Below are 15007 nucleotides of genomic sequence, written 5' to 3'. Positions count from 1 at the left end.
ATCAAAATACATACCCATCAGGTGATGTTTTCTTGTGGCCTGACTCAGAAAATTCAGCAATAAATTTTTGCCAGAAGGATCAAAATGCAAATGTCTTGGAGGGGCAAACAAACCCAAACAGTGTCATTTGGCATGACTTACCATATGAATCATTGGACCAGTTAGCATTTAATGAAGATAACTTATTAAGAAGGGACATGTGGGCAGCGTACTCATTATATAGAAATTCTTATTTTCCAGTTATTGAGACTAAGAATTCACTGGAAGAATTGCCCATTGACTTAAGTTGTTCTTCAGGTTATGAGAAGACTACATGTTCCATAGTTGATCAAGAATTATTAGGAATGGATGAAAATTTTATTTTTACAAGTGTTGGTTATGAATACCAGGAATGGTTATCATGTCTTCAAAGTGGAGTGTGGTGGCCATCAGAAGATGGAAATTATGGATATTATATGTTCCATGATGGTCAGTATATGTATTATGTCCTCACTGATTCTACTGGGCAATATGCATATTTATTTATACCTGATTGTTCTGATCAAGAGTATTTGAATTGTGGTTTACAGACAAATGATCTATCAAGTAGTTTGGATGACAGCATTATTTCTGCCTACAGTTTTAAGGAAGATGAATTATTCTGGTGTGTTGAAGAGGAACCAGTTGATGACCCTCTTGATTTATCTGTAGTTTTGCCAAGAAGTGAGGGACCAGTGTATCTAAATTTAGGAACCTTTTCACAAGTACTTGAAGAGTCAAGTTGTGGCCAAAAGGATCAACCATTAGATTTTTCTGGCTATAATCTTCAGAAATTTAATGGAAATTTTGGATCTTTTGAAGAAACGGTGTGTGGTTATGAAGACTTTGAATATATATTGGATCTCAGAAATCAGCCCCGAACTATTATAAATCACGACTTAAATAAAAACCACTTTATAGAAGGAAATAAGAACCAGTTTCTAGCAAAGGAGTCATCAGTTTACCCTTCTAGTTTACACCCGGTTCAGTCTTCTGAGGAAGCTACCTCTTTGGTTTATCCTGAAAATATGACTTACAATCCACAGCAAACAGGAGAAATGTCATCATTGAATGAAGTGGCTTCATTATTTTCTGCTTTAGTTGGAAATACTTTGTATTTTGATGATAATGTATCCTTAGAGTCTTTGGTCTTGAAGAAAACGGATCAGCCGTCAGACTTAGCAGAGCTCACAAATGATGGTCTTGGGTTGTTAATCTTGAATAAACGATTAGAGAGTAACTTCCAAGATAAAGAAGAAAATCTTTTCAAGAAAGATTTAGAAAGGCAAAAAGTATCCAATGTACAGCGACCAGAATTTACTAAAACTATGAAGCAAGAATTCCCTTTAAATGAAAGTTTTCATGAGAAAAAACAAAGTTTGTTAAAATCTGCCGCCCATGTAAGCCAAACAACTCCTCAGGCTAAATCACATATTGAAGATAATGAAATTATTACAGTTGACTCTATTTCAATTCCTCTTGAATCACAGTTTAGTAGGGATGAACCCAAGAACTGTGAGATTCCTCAGGACCAATCTTCCAAAGAGTCTGAGAGAACATTATTTAAAAGTGCATTGAAACTCTTTGTTCGGGGAGAAGACTCTTCAGTAGGTACTGTATCAAATGGAAAACAGGCATCTGGAATTTTGAACCTCTTTAAAACCCAGGTGAAAAAAGAAGGACCACCAAATTTAGAAAAGAATGGTGATAAAAATAGAAAGATACCTTCTCAACAAAAGAATGAATCTCCTGGTGTTTCAAATTTTTTTGGTACTCTTGGGGATTTATTTAAAACCAATGCATCTTCTATACAGACAACTGAAAATATGTTTGTTTCTTCATTGGTTAATAAGGATGAAGTCAAATCAAGTCCTAATCCTGCACAGCCAATTTCTGCTATACCAATTGCCTCTAAAAGGAAGGTTCGAGTTAGGAGTCTGAACAAGCAGATGACTATTGATGACAGTGGGCTAAAAGAACCATTGACTAGGGATATACAGGGTAATAATTTGACTGAAAAAGAGGTGCCTTCTAGAGACCACCTAATCCAGCAATCACCAAATCAGTCTTTCTCAGCAAACTGTCTTGAAGAGTCTTCCAGAGATTCTTCAATAGAAACTAGTGATGTGTCTACAGTAACAGAAGTTTTAAGAAGCAACAATTTATCTTTTGATATTCCAAGCCCAAGAAATTCAAAGGAACAAGATCATTTTTCTGACCAGCATTGGAGTTTTTCAACTCCCACAACTTCTCCATCTCAACCAGAGTTGCCCACCAGAAAGAGTATATTTTCTTTCCTGACTGGATCCGAAAAATCTGAGAACCGGGCCTCTGCTACTCCTCTGAGAACCAAATCTCAAGCAGAAGGGCTATTTACACTTCCTTCCTTTTTTTCCACTACTAACTCAAGCAACAAGAAGGATGCCTCTCATAATAACTCTTTTAGTTTCTTCAGCTTACCGTTTTTGGATGGAAAGCAGCAGACTCCTGGGGAAAAACATAGCCTTTCAACTGTTGCTCCAGTGACTTCCCAGCCCTGTAAGAAGTCAGGTGTTTTTGTAGACATGGGTGGCACAATGACTAGAGAAAGTTCCAGTAGCACTGGAGATACCATAGTCCAGGAGGTAGTTCATGTACAGCAAACGGCTCCTTGTGTTTCCATTAGCAACAGCATTAAGGTTACTTACCTTACAGATGAGCTCAAGGGAGAGAAGGACTATCAGAGAAAACTAGATTCTAGTAATGGACCAGGGACATCTGTAGCAGATTTCCAGATGAATCAGTTGCAGAATGACATTGTTCCTCATTCACCAGAATTTCAGGCACAGACTGAAACACTGCTCACTGGTCTAGAGACTACTGGAGTAGCTCCTTACGAAGAAGAACCTATCATACAAGAAGCCTTATCTAGTGGCTCATTGGCACAGTCTTTTTCACATGATAACCATTCAACTGAAAAGCTCAACAATTCAGACACTTGTACTAACCACCACCAAAATGAAAGATTCACTAGTGACCCCTTAGATTTGCCATTAGAAAAGGGCCCTGATGAAGTCTTAACACAGATCTTGGAGCCAACCTCTCCCTCTGTGGAGCCAGGGTGTAGAAGGCATCTCCAGAGCCCAGAGGTGGATAAAGAGGAGGACAAATCAGTGTTGGGCTCTTCAGTAGAGGTGCTTTCAGGGTTTGTGACAAAAGTGAAATCTTTCTCCGGGTGCTTAATTGAACCTCCTAAAACTTTCTCTGGACTTTTCTCCCCTCCTAAACTGCCAAAGAAAAACTCCTTTTTCTCTCTTTCTTCTGGTGCATCATCTCAGTCCCTCAAAGGTGAATTACTTGGAATTTTTAAAAGTCCCAAACCAGAGGCATACAAACAAGAATCACCTATCCCAGCTACTGCATGGCCTCAAAATGATTGTTGCAGAGATACTGTAGGGTCAGTACCTCCAGAAAATTTGTGGAGAGAAGCTTCCTCTCCAGCACTCAATTCAGAAGCTACTCTCAGTGACTGCACAATGACTGCAGTTAGTGCAAAGTCAGACTCAGAGACTCTGATAGATGATACCAAGCTGATAACTGAAATGGAAAACAATAATATTCATGACAATATTCTAGAACCCCAAGATTCTGAAACAATTGGGGCTGCACCTTCTGTTTCAGAGGACGATACTGGGCAAGGAGTATTGTCTCTGAGTGATGAAGGAGACATGGGGTTGTTGCAGGGCACAGACACAGATGCATCATTGGAAGCAGAGCATATTCCATTGCCATCACATGTGGATTCAGATCCTACCTGTATTGCCCAAGAGCTTCCTCCTCTGGTTCATCCACCTATTCCCCTTGAGGCAAAGCCATCTCTGCAGTCTGACTCCACAAACCAATACTTCTTGGAACTACAGGCAGCCAGTTCACTGGAAACCAGTACTCCACTGTTGAGTGAAGCAAGTGTTGGCCAGAGTGCCACACCAGAAACCCAGGGATACCTTTCTCATCCTGTGCTAGAGGAACCTGTGCTTTGTGCCAAAGAAAGTTGTGGGATACTTGATACCCAGAAAGATCTACCTGCAATTCCCCAGGAAACAGAGCAGCCAAGATCTCATTTTGAGATCCCAAACATGCCCAGTTGGCCAAAACTCCATTTCCCATCCTCTGCCACTGACTGTGGGAAGCCACTGAGCTCTTTGTTTTCCCCATCTCCTTCCTCTGGCAACAGAGCAGTAGAGCCTGGTTTAATGGCCAGTTTTAAAAAGTTGTCAACTCTATTTGAGGGAGGTAGTGAGGGGAAAGGGAGTATTGTGGCAAATGATCTAAAACTAAGGTTTGGGAAGAAGCTGGATCTCTCATTCACATGGCCAAAAGAGAACAAAGGGGGCCCTGAACAAACGCCTGCAGAATCCTCTTCTCCAGCTCTGGTTATCAGCAGTGATCAAGACCTTAATGCTAGGGAGGCTGACAAAGCTTTAGAGTCTTCTCAAATGACTGAGGCTAGTGCTGAACCAGCTGGTCAGCCCTCTGGGACCTCTGAGCAGCAGGAGACCAAGCCAAGTATATGTGCTCGTGAGCTTTCAGGACCTGGAGAAATGGAAAGCCAGCAAGAAGTCTCAGCATCAGGAGAACATGGGGGTTCCAATAGCAACCTTTCTAGCTCCACTTGTCCTTCAGGCACTCATAAAGAAGAACACTGCACTGTCACTGAGCTACTTCACCAGCCAGAAACACAAAAGGAGGAGGTGTTGCCTGCTAGCACTGAATCTCTTTCAGACATACAGCAACCAGTTACTCTCCATGGCATCAAGGAACCAAAGACCGACAAAAGGCCTGTTGTCAATCTAAGCATCATAAATGACTTTAAGAAATTGACCATTTATGATGCAGTGACTTAGTGCTAGTTTAATGGTAGCCTGCTTTTTATTTTTCCTATGTCTTTCCTAGCATCTGAGCTTCATGTTAACTTGGGGTTAAGTAACAAGAAATAATGTAAGGGTCTTTTCATCCTCTCCCCTCTCTCTAGTGTCAGATGTAATTCATTTATTGGAAGAAGGAACTTACTGCTAAAGGAAAGGCTGGACCCTGGGATTTACTCACTATGGTTTTCTCTGCCTTGTGTAAAGTGGAATGGAGAACTCCTAATGCAGATTCTGGAGTTGGCTTTTGTCCTAATTATCCCGAACAAGGTCAGGAAGAGGCAGCAAGTAGTAGTGTAGCATATATTAATTACAACCACATATGATAGGTTAGGATGCTTCCTTGGGCCTTTAGCACTTTTATCTATACAAGCTGGGGAGAGATCTACTGTGCTTTGCTTTTTCAAGGCTTCTAAGATGCTTTCTCCAGTGGCAATGAGGTTATTAAGTAAAATGTAAGATACAGAGGTTGGGGTAATTTATATTCTATGTCCTATTCCACATGGATTTGCATAGTTTCTTCCAGTCTTTGCCTTTTTGTACCCTTAAGACTGGTGTCTGGTAAGTGCTTTGAGTAAAGTGTCACAGGAGCTTAAGGCTGTCCTTTGCTGTAGTTCTTTATTCTGGAGCATTGTGCAGGGTCCACGTGGAAAAGATCCTGTTATTTCCCCTAAGAAGAAACACCGTATACAGTACAACTTAAGAATGCTGCCAGGACCTCTTTCCCAAACCTGTCCAAAGAGGTTGATTTTAGAGATCGTGTGTGTGTGTGTGTGTGTGTGTGTGTGTGTGTGTAGACACACACATATGTTAGGAACTGTTCATAACAGTGACCTGGTACCTGTCCTGGTGCCATGGGACAAAGGATGAGAAATTAGCCTGAAAATACCAGGTAATCAGGAGGTACCATAGGGAAAAATATCCCTGGGAAACAATAATGATTTATCTTCATTTAGTCAAGGGTAAACATAAGCCCTTCAGTTAAAGGCTTGACTCTGTGGCAAAGAAATTCTTCATCCTTTTGCATGGAAGCTTTTTAGCAGCATACCGGAGGTGAAAGGGTTCCCCTGATTTGGGATAGAACTATCCATATGAGCTGGGATAGGTCTTAAAGATCAACACCGAGAAGCTCTAGCTGGAGTAGAACTGACTGCCTTAAATTCAGTGTATAGCTCAAGGGAGTAACTTGTGGATACTGCTCTTCTTTCTAATCATGATTCACTGCCACTTTCTCTGCTATAGGTGCTGTCTCTCAGAACAGGGGAACAAATTTCTTTTACGGGTATGGGAATTCAAGTGATTGAGTAAGGATTGGGCTGGCCTCTCCTCAAGTATAGAAGCATATTAGTGTGGTCCTGATGTAGATTCTGGAGTTGGCTTTTGTCCTATTTATCCCAAACAAGCCATATCCCAAGAGCAACTCAGTTACAGGTGGGCAAGTTTATCGTTAGGACATTCCCTGTGCTGCCAGGGATATATTGTTACATTCATGTTGATGAGACCATTCCCCAGAGGAATTTTTTTTTTTTTTTTTGTCATAGATTTCATCTCGCAATAGTGTCCATTACCTCATCATGTAGATAGTTGAGAGATAATTGAAGGAACATCTCCAATCTCCTTTGCTCATCCTAAGGAACAGAATTCACGTTTATAATTACAGAGGAAGGAAAGGGCACATCAATTTAGTAAATAGTAGAAAAGGGGAGTAGAGCTCATCCATTTTACTTTATGGAAATTAGAATACTTTAATCACTGCCACTGGACAAGATTCTTTAGAAGTCCAAGTAAAGATGATTAGGTGTAAACAAGAGGCTACTTTTATATTTAGTAATTCTTAATAATTAAAGTTAAACTGCTACTTAAAAAATTACTTTGAGATAAAGTATGCTTCAACATCTGCCACAGGTTGAGATTAAGTGCTGTTAGAGAACCCAGCATGTTGTATTGTTTTTCCTTTGTGCTTCTGCTGACTAGAAACTAGTTCTTCTAGATTGTGAAGTTTGGTTCTGTCTTCCCAGGAACCTTGTATTTGTGATTCTTGTCACTGAAAGAATCATTATTTCTGTATTTATCCATTACTTTTGTCCCGGTCTCTAGTTTGCATGTGCTTACTCATCTGTCTTCCTCTCATTCTCACAGCCCCACCAGCAGTAGTAGGTATGGCTCCTCCTGTAATGTAAGTCAAGGAAGCTCTCAGTTGAGTGAACTAGACCAGTGTCACGAACAAGATGATGACCATCGGGAGAGGGACTCAATTCATTCGTGCCACAGCAGTGGCAGCTTCTCCAGAGATGGCCAAGCGGGTTTTGGAGAACAAGAGAAAGCCTTGGAGGTAACAGGTGAAGAAGAGAAGGGGAGAGCATTTGAACCCAAGGAGAGGAAAGAAGATGCCTCAATCCATTCTCCCCCAGATCTGGTGCTACACAAAGACCACGTCCTCGGCCCCCAGGAGAGGTAGGTGATAGCTGCCTTGAGGAGTTCACATGGTCTCCTTAGTACCTGCCTGTGATATTTCAGGATGTAAGTGCTTTTTGTTTGTTTCTGTACAGGTGGGTATGCCAGTGATTCAGGATACTGAGGTTTAGCTCTGCACTGCTTCCTTTGATTTTTCGGTATAATTCCCTAAATATTTTGAGGCTCTCAGAGGAATACTTGGACTCTTTGTAGTTAGCTGCAGTGTACCAGGCCTTCTTAAATCTGCAGTTGTTGGCCTACTAATTGACCTATATATGGGAGCCTCTGAGTCTGGAACTGATCCAAACCCTACAACTTGCTTCATTAGAAAGACCTGCTTTGGATGAAATAGGCCTGCTAGCCTATTAATGTTTAAATTTCTTACGTGAACATTGTTTTGTTTTGTATTTTCCTGATTGAGAAAACTAGGACAGAGTTAAGAAAGAATTGGTCTAAGAGTCAGATCTAACTCACCCTTCTGCCCCAGGGTCTAACAGTGTTTCTAGAATTAATTGGTACCCATAAGAAGAAAAATTTTAAACTTGTGTTTCTAGCAGTCTTGTAATGAAGTTTAGTACTGTGTTTGAGTGTTATTGAGCTGAATTGGTCAGTGGATTTGTTGATAGTTTGGGGCAGAGTGTGATTTTTCAATCTTGGCACTATTGACATTTGGGACCAGGTAACTCTTTGTTATGAGAAGCTGTTGTGGGCATTGTGGAATGTATGCTGGCATCTCACTACTTGCCAGTGGCAACTACCAGTTGTGACAACCAAAAATCTCTCCAGATGTTGTCATTGCCCATACTGGGCAAAAGGGTCCCCCGTTGAAAACCACTGTGGTAGAGTGATAAGGGCTAGGTATGACTTGGATTCTCAGATTTCAAGGTCTAAAAATAATGCCTCTCACCAAAAGGTCAGAGCAGTGAGTGCAGTTATAAGTGGTAAAAGTTTGAAGAATTGTTGGTATATCTAATCCACCACTGAAGATACAAACTTTCTTTTCTCCTTATGTTTTCCTGATTTTTAGACCTCTCTAGTGGCTCATCTAATAGTCAAGACATCCAAGAGTTGTGGTTGATGACCTACTGAAAAATGGCTCTTTGTAGACCTTAGATTTGGCAGATGCTGTTATGTGGGTAGAGTTCTTGGTAGAGCAGCAGAAGTACCCAGCACAAGTATTTGTCCTTCTCTAGTGGCTGTGTCCTTTCAGATCCTAGCTGTTCAAGTGAGGTCCAGTTCTACCTTGGTCATCAGTGCCCACAATGTTTTAAAACAGCTGATCCAGTTAGATGACAGCAGAGGTTGGCCTATATTTCAGATGTATAGATGGTGGATGCTTGTTTGCTGCCTTGGCAGTAGACCTCAGTGGAAGAGAGGAGAAGCATTGTCACCAAGAATTGACTACTGTTCCACAGTTAGGAAACTAGATGATGGTTTGTTCTAATACAGTGTAGTGTTTCTGTCCCAAAACTAGTTTGTTATATTTATTGTTGTTTCATTGAGGGTGTCCCTAAGGCAGCTCAAGGAACAAGACTGTGCTTTTTTCCTTAGCATTTTTTTTGTAGTCTAGGAATTGGTAAGCCTTCCAAAATTTTTAGTGGAGCAGGAAGGGTTTGCAGGAACAAAATTGTGCCCTAAGGATGGATGGCATGTAGAATGCTCAAGAGAGACTGGTGGTCTTGAGAGGCAAGGCACAAGGATTAGTCCACATGTCTGCATAGTTTTTGTGCTAGCATCGACTCAAGGCCCTTGCCATTGCTTTTACTAGAATCCTGAAATCTGACTGTCCCAGTGAGCTGGCTTATTGGGTAAGTGAAAAATGGGGAAAGAAGAGAGGGAATGGATAAAAAGCTAAAAGGAGTTGTCATTTTAGAGAAGATTTTTTTCCACCCACATTGGCTATTTAGGACTATGCTGTATAGTGGCCTGACTCATGAAACAAGTCTAGGCATGAATACAAAGTATTTTACTTAAGTTATTTGGCACTTTTGCCTTAAGCAGTCACCCCATGGCCTGGGCTTTTCTTAAGAAACATTCCTTTCTTTGTTACAAGTTTTCCTGAGGAGAATGCTTCTTCGCCATTTACCCAAGCCAGAGCACATTGGATCCGAGCAGTTACCAAGGTTCGACTCCGGCTGCAGGAGGTAGGAAATCTGTTTTTCTAGTACTAGTTGGGACAGTTTTTCCTTTGAAATTTGGAGACATATGGTGCTGACGAGGCAGTCAGTGATTAGTCATCTCCTTATAGTGTGCATCTGGGGATGCATGACAAGTAAGCTAGAGCCTTAAGGGATGGGAGGTGGCTGTGGGTTTCCTTCTATGCTGATTAATGGAAATCAGATAGATCTAGTGGGTTGAGAGCCTGAAGGTTAAGTTAAATGCTATTTTCAGTACCATCGTCTCTTTGAGCCCTTTTCATTTTGAGTTTAGGATGGGGAACCATTACAAGGCCTCTTAGAGTCAGTTGTTGTCTCCCTTGGCTACCCACTTCAAGGCCACTGCCTCGCCTGTTAGGGAGGGCCTTTGTGATGTATACAGACAGGATGTTTTGTTTTTGTTTTTGTTTGTTTGTTTTTTATTTTATAACCCCACAAGCGCCCAGGGTGTTCCCACCTGCCCCCACATACACACCGGGGGACGCAGGGCACACGCATGGCCCCACAGGGCCGCTGGGTAGCCCCCTCCCGATGGCCGCACAAAGACCATGGCGTGGCAGGGCGCAGCAACCCCGGCCCCGGGGGTGCGGTGGGCGGTGGAGTCTGGGGGAGAAGGGAACCCTCTTCCCCCAGAAAGGATGTTTTTAAATGATGTCAAGTGGCTGTCAGTAGTATAATACTTGGCAGATACCTGCATTAAAAATACAAGCATGCTCACGTGTGTAAACACACTTGAAAAATAATTTATTTTGAAATAATTTCAGACTTAGGGAAAAGTTGCCAAAATAACAGTATTAAGCTCTTAAATCTTTCTTGCCCAGGTGCTCCAGTTGTTGTCACCACAGTTTTCATCACCTTCTGTCCATTATGTGTGATTAATCTTTTTCTGAACCATTTAAGAAAAAGTTGAAGAGATGATGTTGTGTTATTCCTAAATAGTTCTATTTTTACTTCCCAAAAAACCAAAGCTACTCTCTTATATAAGTACAGTGTAACTATCCACTGGAGGAAATCAACAATGGCAACACCATCATAAAAATGCCATACAAATTTTGTCATCACAACAATGTCTCTTTTCTTCCCTAGTCCAGGGTATACTATCCAGGCTGACGTGTTGCATTTAGTAGTCATATCTCTTTAGTCTCCTCTAATCAGGAACAGTTCTTCAGTTTTATCTTGGACAGATGGTATAGGCCTTTTATTTTGTAGCATGTTCTTCATTTGGGGTCCATCCAGTGTTTCCTCATGTTCAGACTCAGGCCATGCTTTCTTGGCAGGAATAACACAAAAATGATGCTGGGCTCTTTTTAGTGAATTGTATCTGTTGGGTCCTCCCAAAATTGGGTACCCCAATAATGGGTCCGTGATTAAAGAAGCGAGACTGATACAAAGCGAAGGTCAAGCAAAGCTTTATTTAGCGCCAAGCATCAGGAATCAGACTGACCGTCAAATAGACCAGTCGGGCCACCCCTACAGAGAGGACAACCCCTCCCTGCTTTCTAGACTAACTTTTATAGAGTAAAGGCCATGTGGTTGGGCCTGGCCACACACAGTGGCCAATGAGATTGTAACACACACAGGAAACTTCACAGTGATGCTAGGCGACCAATTAAATTACAGTTTACCCTAGTAGACATTTGATTTAGCCTATCACACCTTGGTTAGGATTGGCGCCAAAAGGCTCCCAAAGGGCAGGGGCCCATACTCCTTGGTAGCTAGGAGACAGTATGCACCCCACTGATTGAATACCTCCTCCTGGACTGACCCACCCTTGTACTTGGACTTTGTTACCTGGGACTGGGTTCCCAGACTTGCTTTTAAGTAAGTTCCCATGGGGGTGGGGGGAGTCAATTTTAAGTTTTACAACAAAATGGCAGTTCAACCGGGGTGGGGCTGCTCTGGCTGAATAGGCCCTTACAGTATCAGAAAGTACACGTGTCAACATGTGCTACCTGTTATGCCGCAATAATAGGTCTGTGATTGAAGGAGCGAGACTGATACAAAGTGAAGGTCAAGCAAAGCTTTATTTCGCCCCAAGCATCAAGAATCAAACTTGCCCGCCAGGGCCGTGCCTCTTACAGAGAGGGCAACCCCACTCTTCTTTACAGACTGGCTTTTAAGGGCAAAGGCCATGTGTTGGGCCTGGCCACACATAGTTGGCCAATGACATTGTAACACACAGAGAAACTTCCCAGTGTTGCTAGGTGACCAGTTGAATTACAATTTAGGTTAGGATTGGTGCCCAAAAGGCTCCCAAAGAGGGTCGGGGGCATACTCCTTGGTAGCTAGGGAGACAGTATGCAACCCCCCACTGATCGGATGTCTCCACCTGGCCTGACCCATCCTTGTATCTGTGCTTTGTTACCTGAGACTGGTTTCTGGGACTTGTTTTTAAGTAAGTCCCCTGGGGGAAGGGGAGCAGGGACAGTTTAAGGGTTAAACAATAGTGTTATTGTTTAACCTCAATGGAAGCTTCTGGCTAAAATATAAAAATATAAAATAGGTCCTTACACTACCCTTAATGTTAATCTCAGTCACCTAGTTAAGTTTTTATTGACCAGGTTTCCAACCTGTTGAGGCACCTTTTTTTCCTTTTGTAGTTGATGTGACTGGTAAGTGTTTTGTGTACTTTGAAAATAGCCAGTATCTTATTCCACATTGCATCTCCACCAGTGAGCTAAGCATTCATTGATGTCTCCTGTCTGAATCTTCCATCACTAATGGCGGCTGCCAAATGGTAACTTTCTTTCTTTTTTTTTTTTTTTTTTTAATGGTAACTTTCTATTTCCATTATACTTTCTACATTCATTAGTTAGCATTCTACTATAGGGAAGAGATTTCCCTTTTCTCCTATCAATTTTATTTATGTCACTGTGGACTCATAGATACCTAATTTATTATATAATGTATTACATTTTACAGTCATAATCATTTTTATCATTTATTTTGTTACTCATATTGTTCTAGCTTCTTACAAGCATTGCTAATTTGACCCTTCAGAGAGAAGATGTTTTAATAATGATTGAAAAGGTAGCTGCTGTGAATACAGGATGTTTAAGAATCTTTCTTTTGTGTGTTCTTTTTTTTATCAGAAACAATGACTGTTACCTATAAAACCCTGTAACTACATGTTCTAAAATTTTGGAAAGAAACTATTAACAGATTTGAAAATACTTATAATGAAAGTTTTCAGTGAGATTTGAACTTACTTGTTAAAAATATTTCTATTTGAGGGGCGCCTGGGTGGCTCTGTAGGTTAAAGCCTCTGCCTTTGGCTCAGGTCATGGTCCCAGGGTCCTGGGATCGAGCCCCACATCGGAATCTCTACTCAGCAGGGAGCCTGTTTCCTCCTCTTTCTCTGCCTGCCTCTCTGCCTACTTGTAATCTCTGTCAAATAAATAAAAAAATAAAAATATTTCCATTTGGTAAGATAACAGAGAAAATGGGAACATAATTAGCCAAATTTTAACAAAATCTTTGAATAATTGCTATGTAGGAACCACTTGCACATCTTTCATTTGACTGAAGTATCTGTATCTTTTTGGCAGCTTTGAAAACGAAGTATTGAAATAATTGAAAGTGGAGCCAGACCTTCAAATAATCCTATAACAAAATGTTAAACTGAGATTTAAAAAATAATGAGGCATATTGTATCACATTGCTTTCACTAAAAATATTATTAGTACTTTTAGTGATAGCAAAAAACATTTTTTATCATTAGTAAATCTTAAATGATTGTTTCTTTTATGCTTTTTACATTTTTATAATGTAATATATTAACACAGTTATACGTGTGTATAGATTTTAGGTTTGGAGTCTGTTGGTCTAGAGTGACAGGAGATAAACATTTAAAGTGAACATTTATGGAGACAGTGTTACCATACCTACTAACTTTTTATTTGTAATTTTCCATAAGTAAGGGTTTTATAATTCTTATTATAAAGGAAAGTAAAACAAATAACATCCATATAAAAGTTCTGAATGAGAAAAACAAGAATATGTTGGAACAGGCACAGTTTGCTATCATTTTTTTCTTTTTAAGAGGCAATTCAGAATCTCTCAGAAAGAATAGCAAAAAACAGAACCATTGCTTAATAAGAGAACAGTAGTAAATATATACATAACACAGGTAATGTAACTAGAAGCTGATAAGATGTGGCCAAGAGGATAAAGATAAGCCAGAGTTTAATGAAGAGTATCAGAACAGTTTCAGGTAGAGGTAGAAGTACGCTATTTATACTTAACATGAGATTTGCCTAACTTAATTGAGGTTGTGAGAGTAGGAAGTTAAGTACAGCACCCCAAATATTTTTCCTGAGTAAATTGGAAGTTCTACCGAGTCACCCTTTAATGGTCTGTCCAAGGTAATAATTGTTAGTTTCTTACTGTTCCATAGTTGCTTGGTGCAAGTGCAAGAAAATATGAATATATATTGTACCCCCTCACTTTTTTTTTTTTTAATCAAAATTGGTGTACATACTGAGAACATCTTGTTTTTTCATTTGGAGATCCTTCCATATTAGCTTTAAGAGAATTTTTTCTCAATAGTTACAGATATTTTGCTGTATGAAGTTCCTGCAAGTATTTAACTAGTATTCTGTTGATGTTAATTTGGTTCATTTGGTTGTTTCCAGTCATTTGCTATAACAAACCATGTTGTAAATGAGCACCTTTTACATACGTCATTTTGCAAGTATATTTGAGAGGATATGTATTTGTAAATTCGATAAATATTGTCATGTTGCTCTCCATTTGTCAGTAGCTTGAAACAGTAAAGGTTTATTTTGTTCATGCTGCTTGTCATCCTGCATGTTGAGGAGTTCTGCTTTAAGATGTCTTCTCTCTGCAGTACAGGCTTATGAACAGCCTGCATCTAGGATATTGTCAGTATGGGTGGTGGAGGGAAAGAAAAGATAAATGAAAGAGAACATAGCAAATTGCACTCTGGTTCTTAAAACTTCCACCCGGGGGGGCGGGGGGCGCCTGGGTGGCTCAGTGGGTTAAGCCTCTGCCTTCGGCTCCAGTCAGTCTCAGGATTCTAGATCCAGCCCAGCATCTGGCTCTCTGCTCAGTGGGGAGCCTGCTTCCCCCTCTCCCTCTGCCTGCCTCTCTGCCTACTTGTGATCACTCTTTCTCTTTCTCTCTCTCTCTCTCTGTAAAATAAATAAATAAATAAAATCTTTAAAACAAACAAGCAAAAAAAACTTCCACCCAGAATATACAATATGTCACTTTTGCTCACATTTCCCTGGCTAAAGCAAGTCATATAACTGTATTTAACCTCACGTGAACAATATAGTATACCTTGAAAGAGAGGAGAAAGCTTTTGTGAGCAGCTTTAATGACTACCCCAAAGGGTATCTGCCTTTCACAGATAATGTACCAATTTATACTCCTACTAGTAATGTCATGAGGGTGCTTTTTTTCTTCCCAAATCCACCAATAGAGTGATTTATTCAAATTTTTTAATTTTTG

General features: G+C 40.5%; 1 protein-coding gene across 6 annotated transcripts in view; it reads left to right on the top strand.

Annotated features, from left to right (window-relative positions):
* Positions 1-15007, top strand: part of UNC13B (unc-13 homolog B) — a 250768-nt gene that overhangs the window by 153371 nt on the left and 82390 nt on the right. For all 6 annotated transcript variants that reach the window (XM_059411408.1, XM_059411409.1, XM_059411410.1 and 3 more), the window contains 2 exons: positions 7062-7376; positions 9430-9520. In XM_059411408.1, coding sequence (XP_059267391.1) covers positions 7062-7376; positions 9430-9520 — 406 coding nt within the window. The remainder of the gene's footprint in view (positions 1-7061; positions 7377-9429; positions 9521-15007) is intronic.

This window comes from Mustela nigripes, chromosome 9 (assembly GCF_022355385.1).
Source record: "Mustela nigripes isolate SB6536 chromosome 9, MUSNIG.SB6536, whole genome shotgun sequence".
NCBI lineage: Eukaryota > Metazoa > Chordata > Mammalia > Carnivora > Mustelidae > Mustela > Mustela nigripes.
The sequence above is the reverse complement of the archived record's forward strand: the minus strand, read 5'-3'. Positions and strand labels throughout refer to the sequence as shown.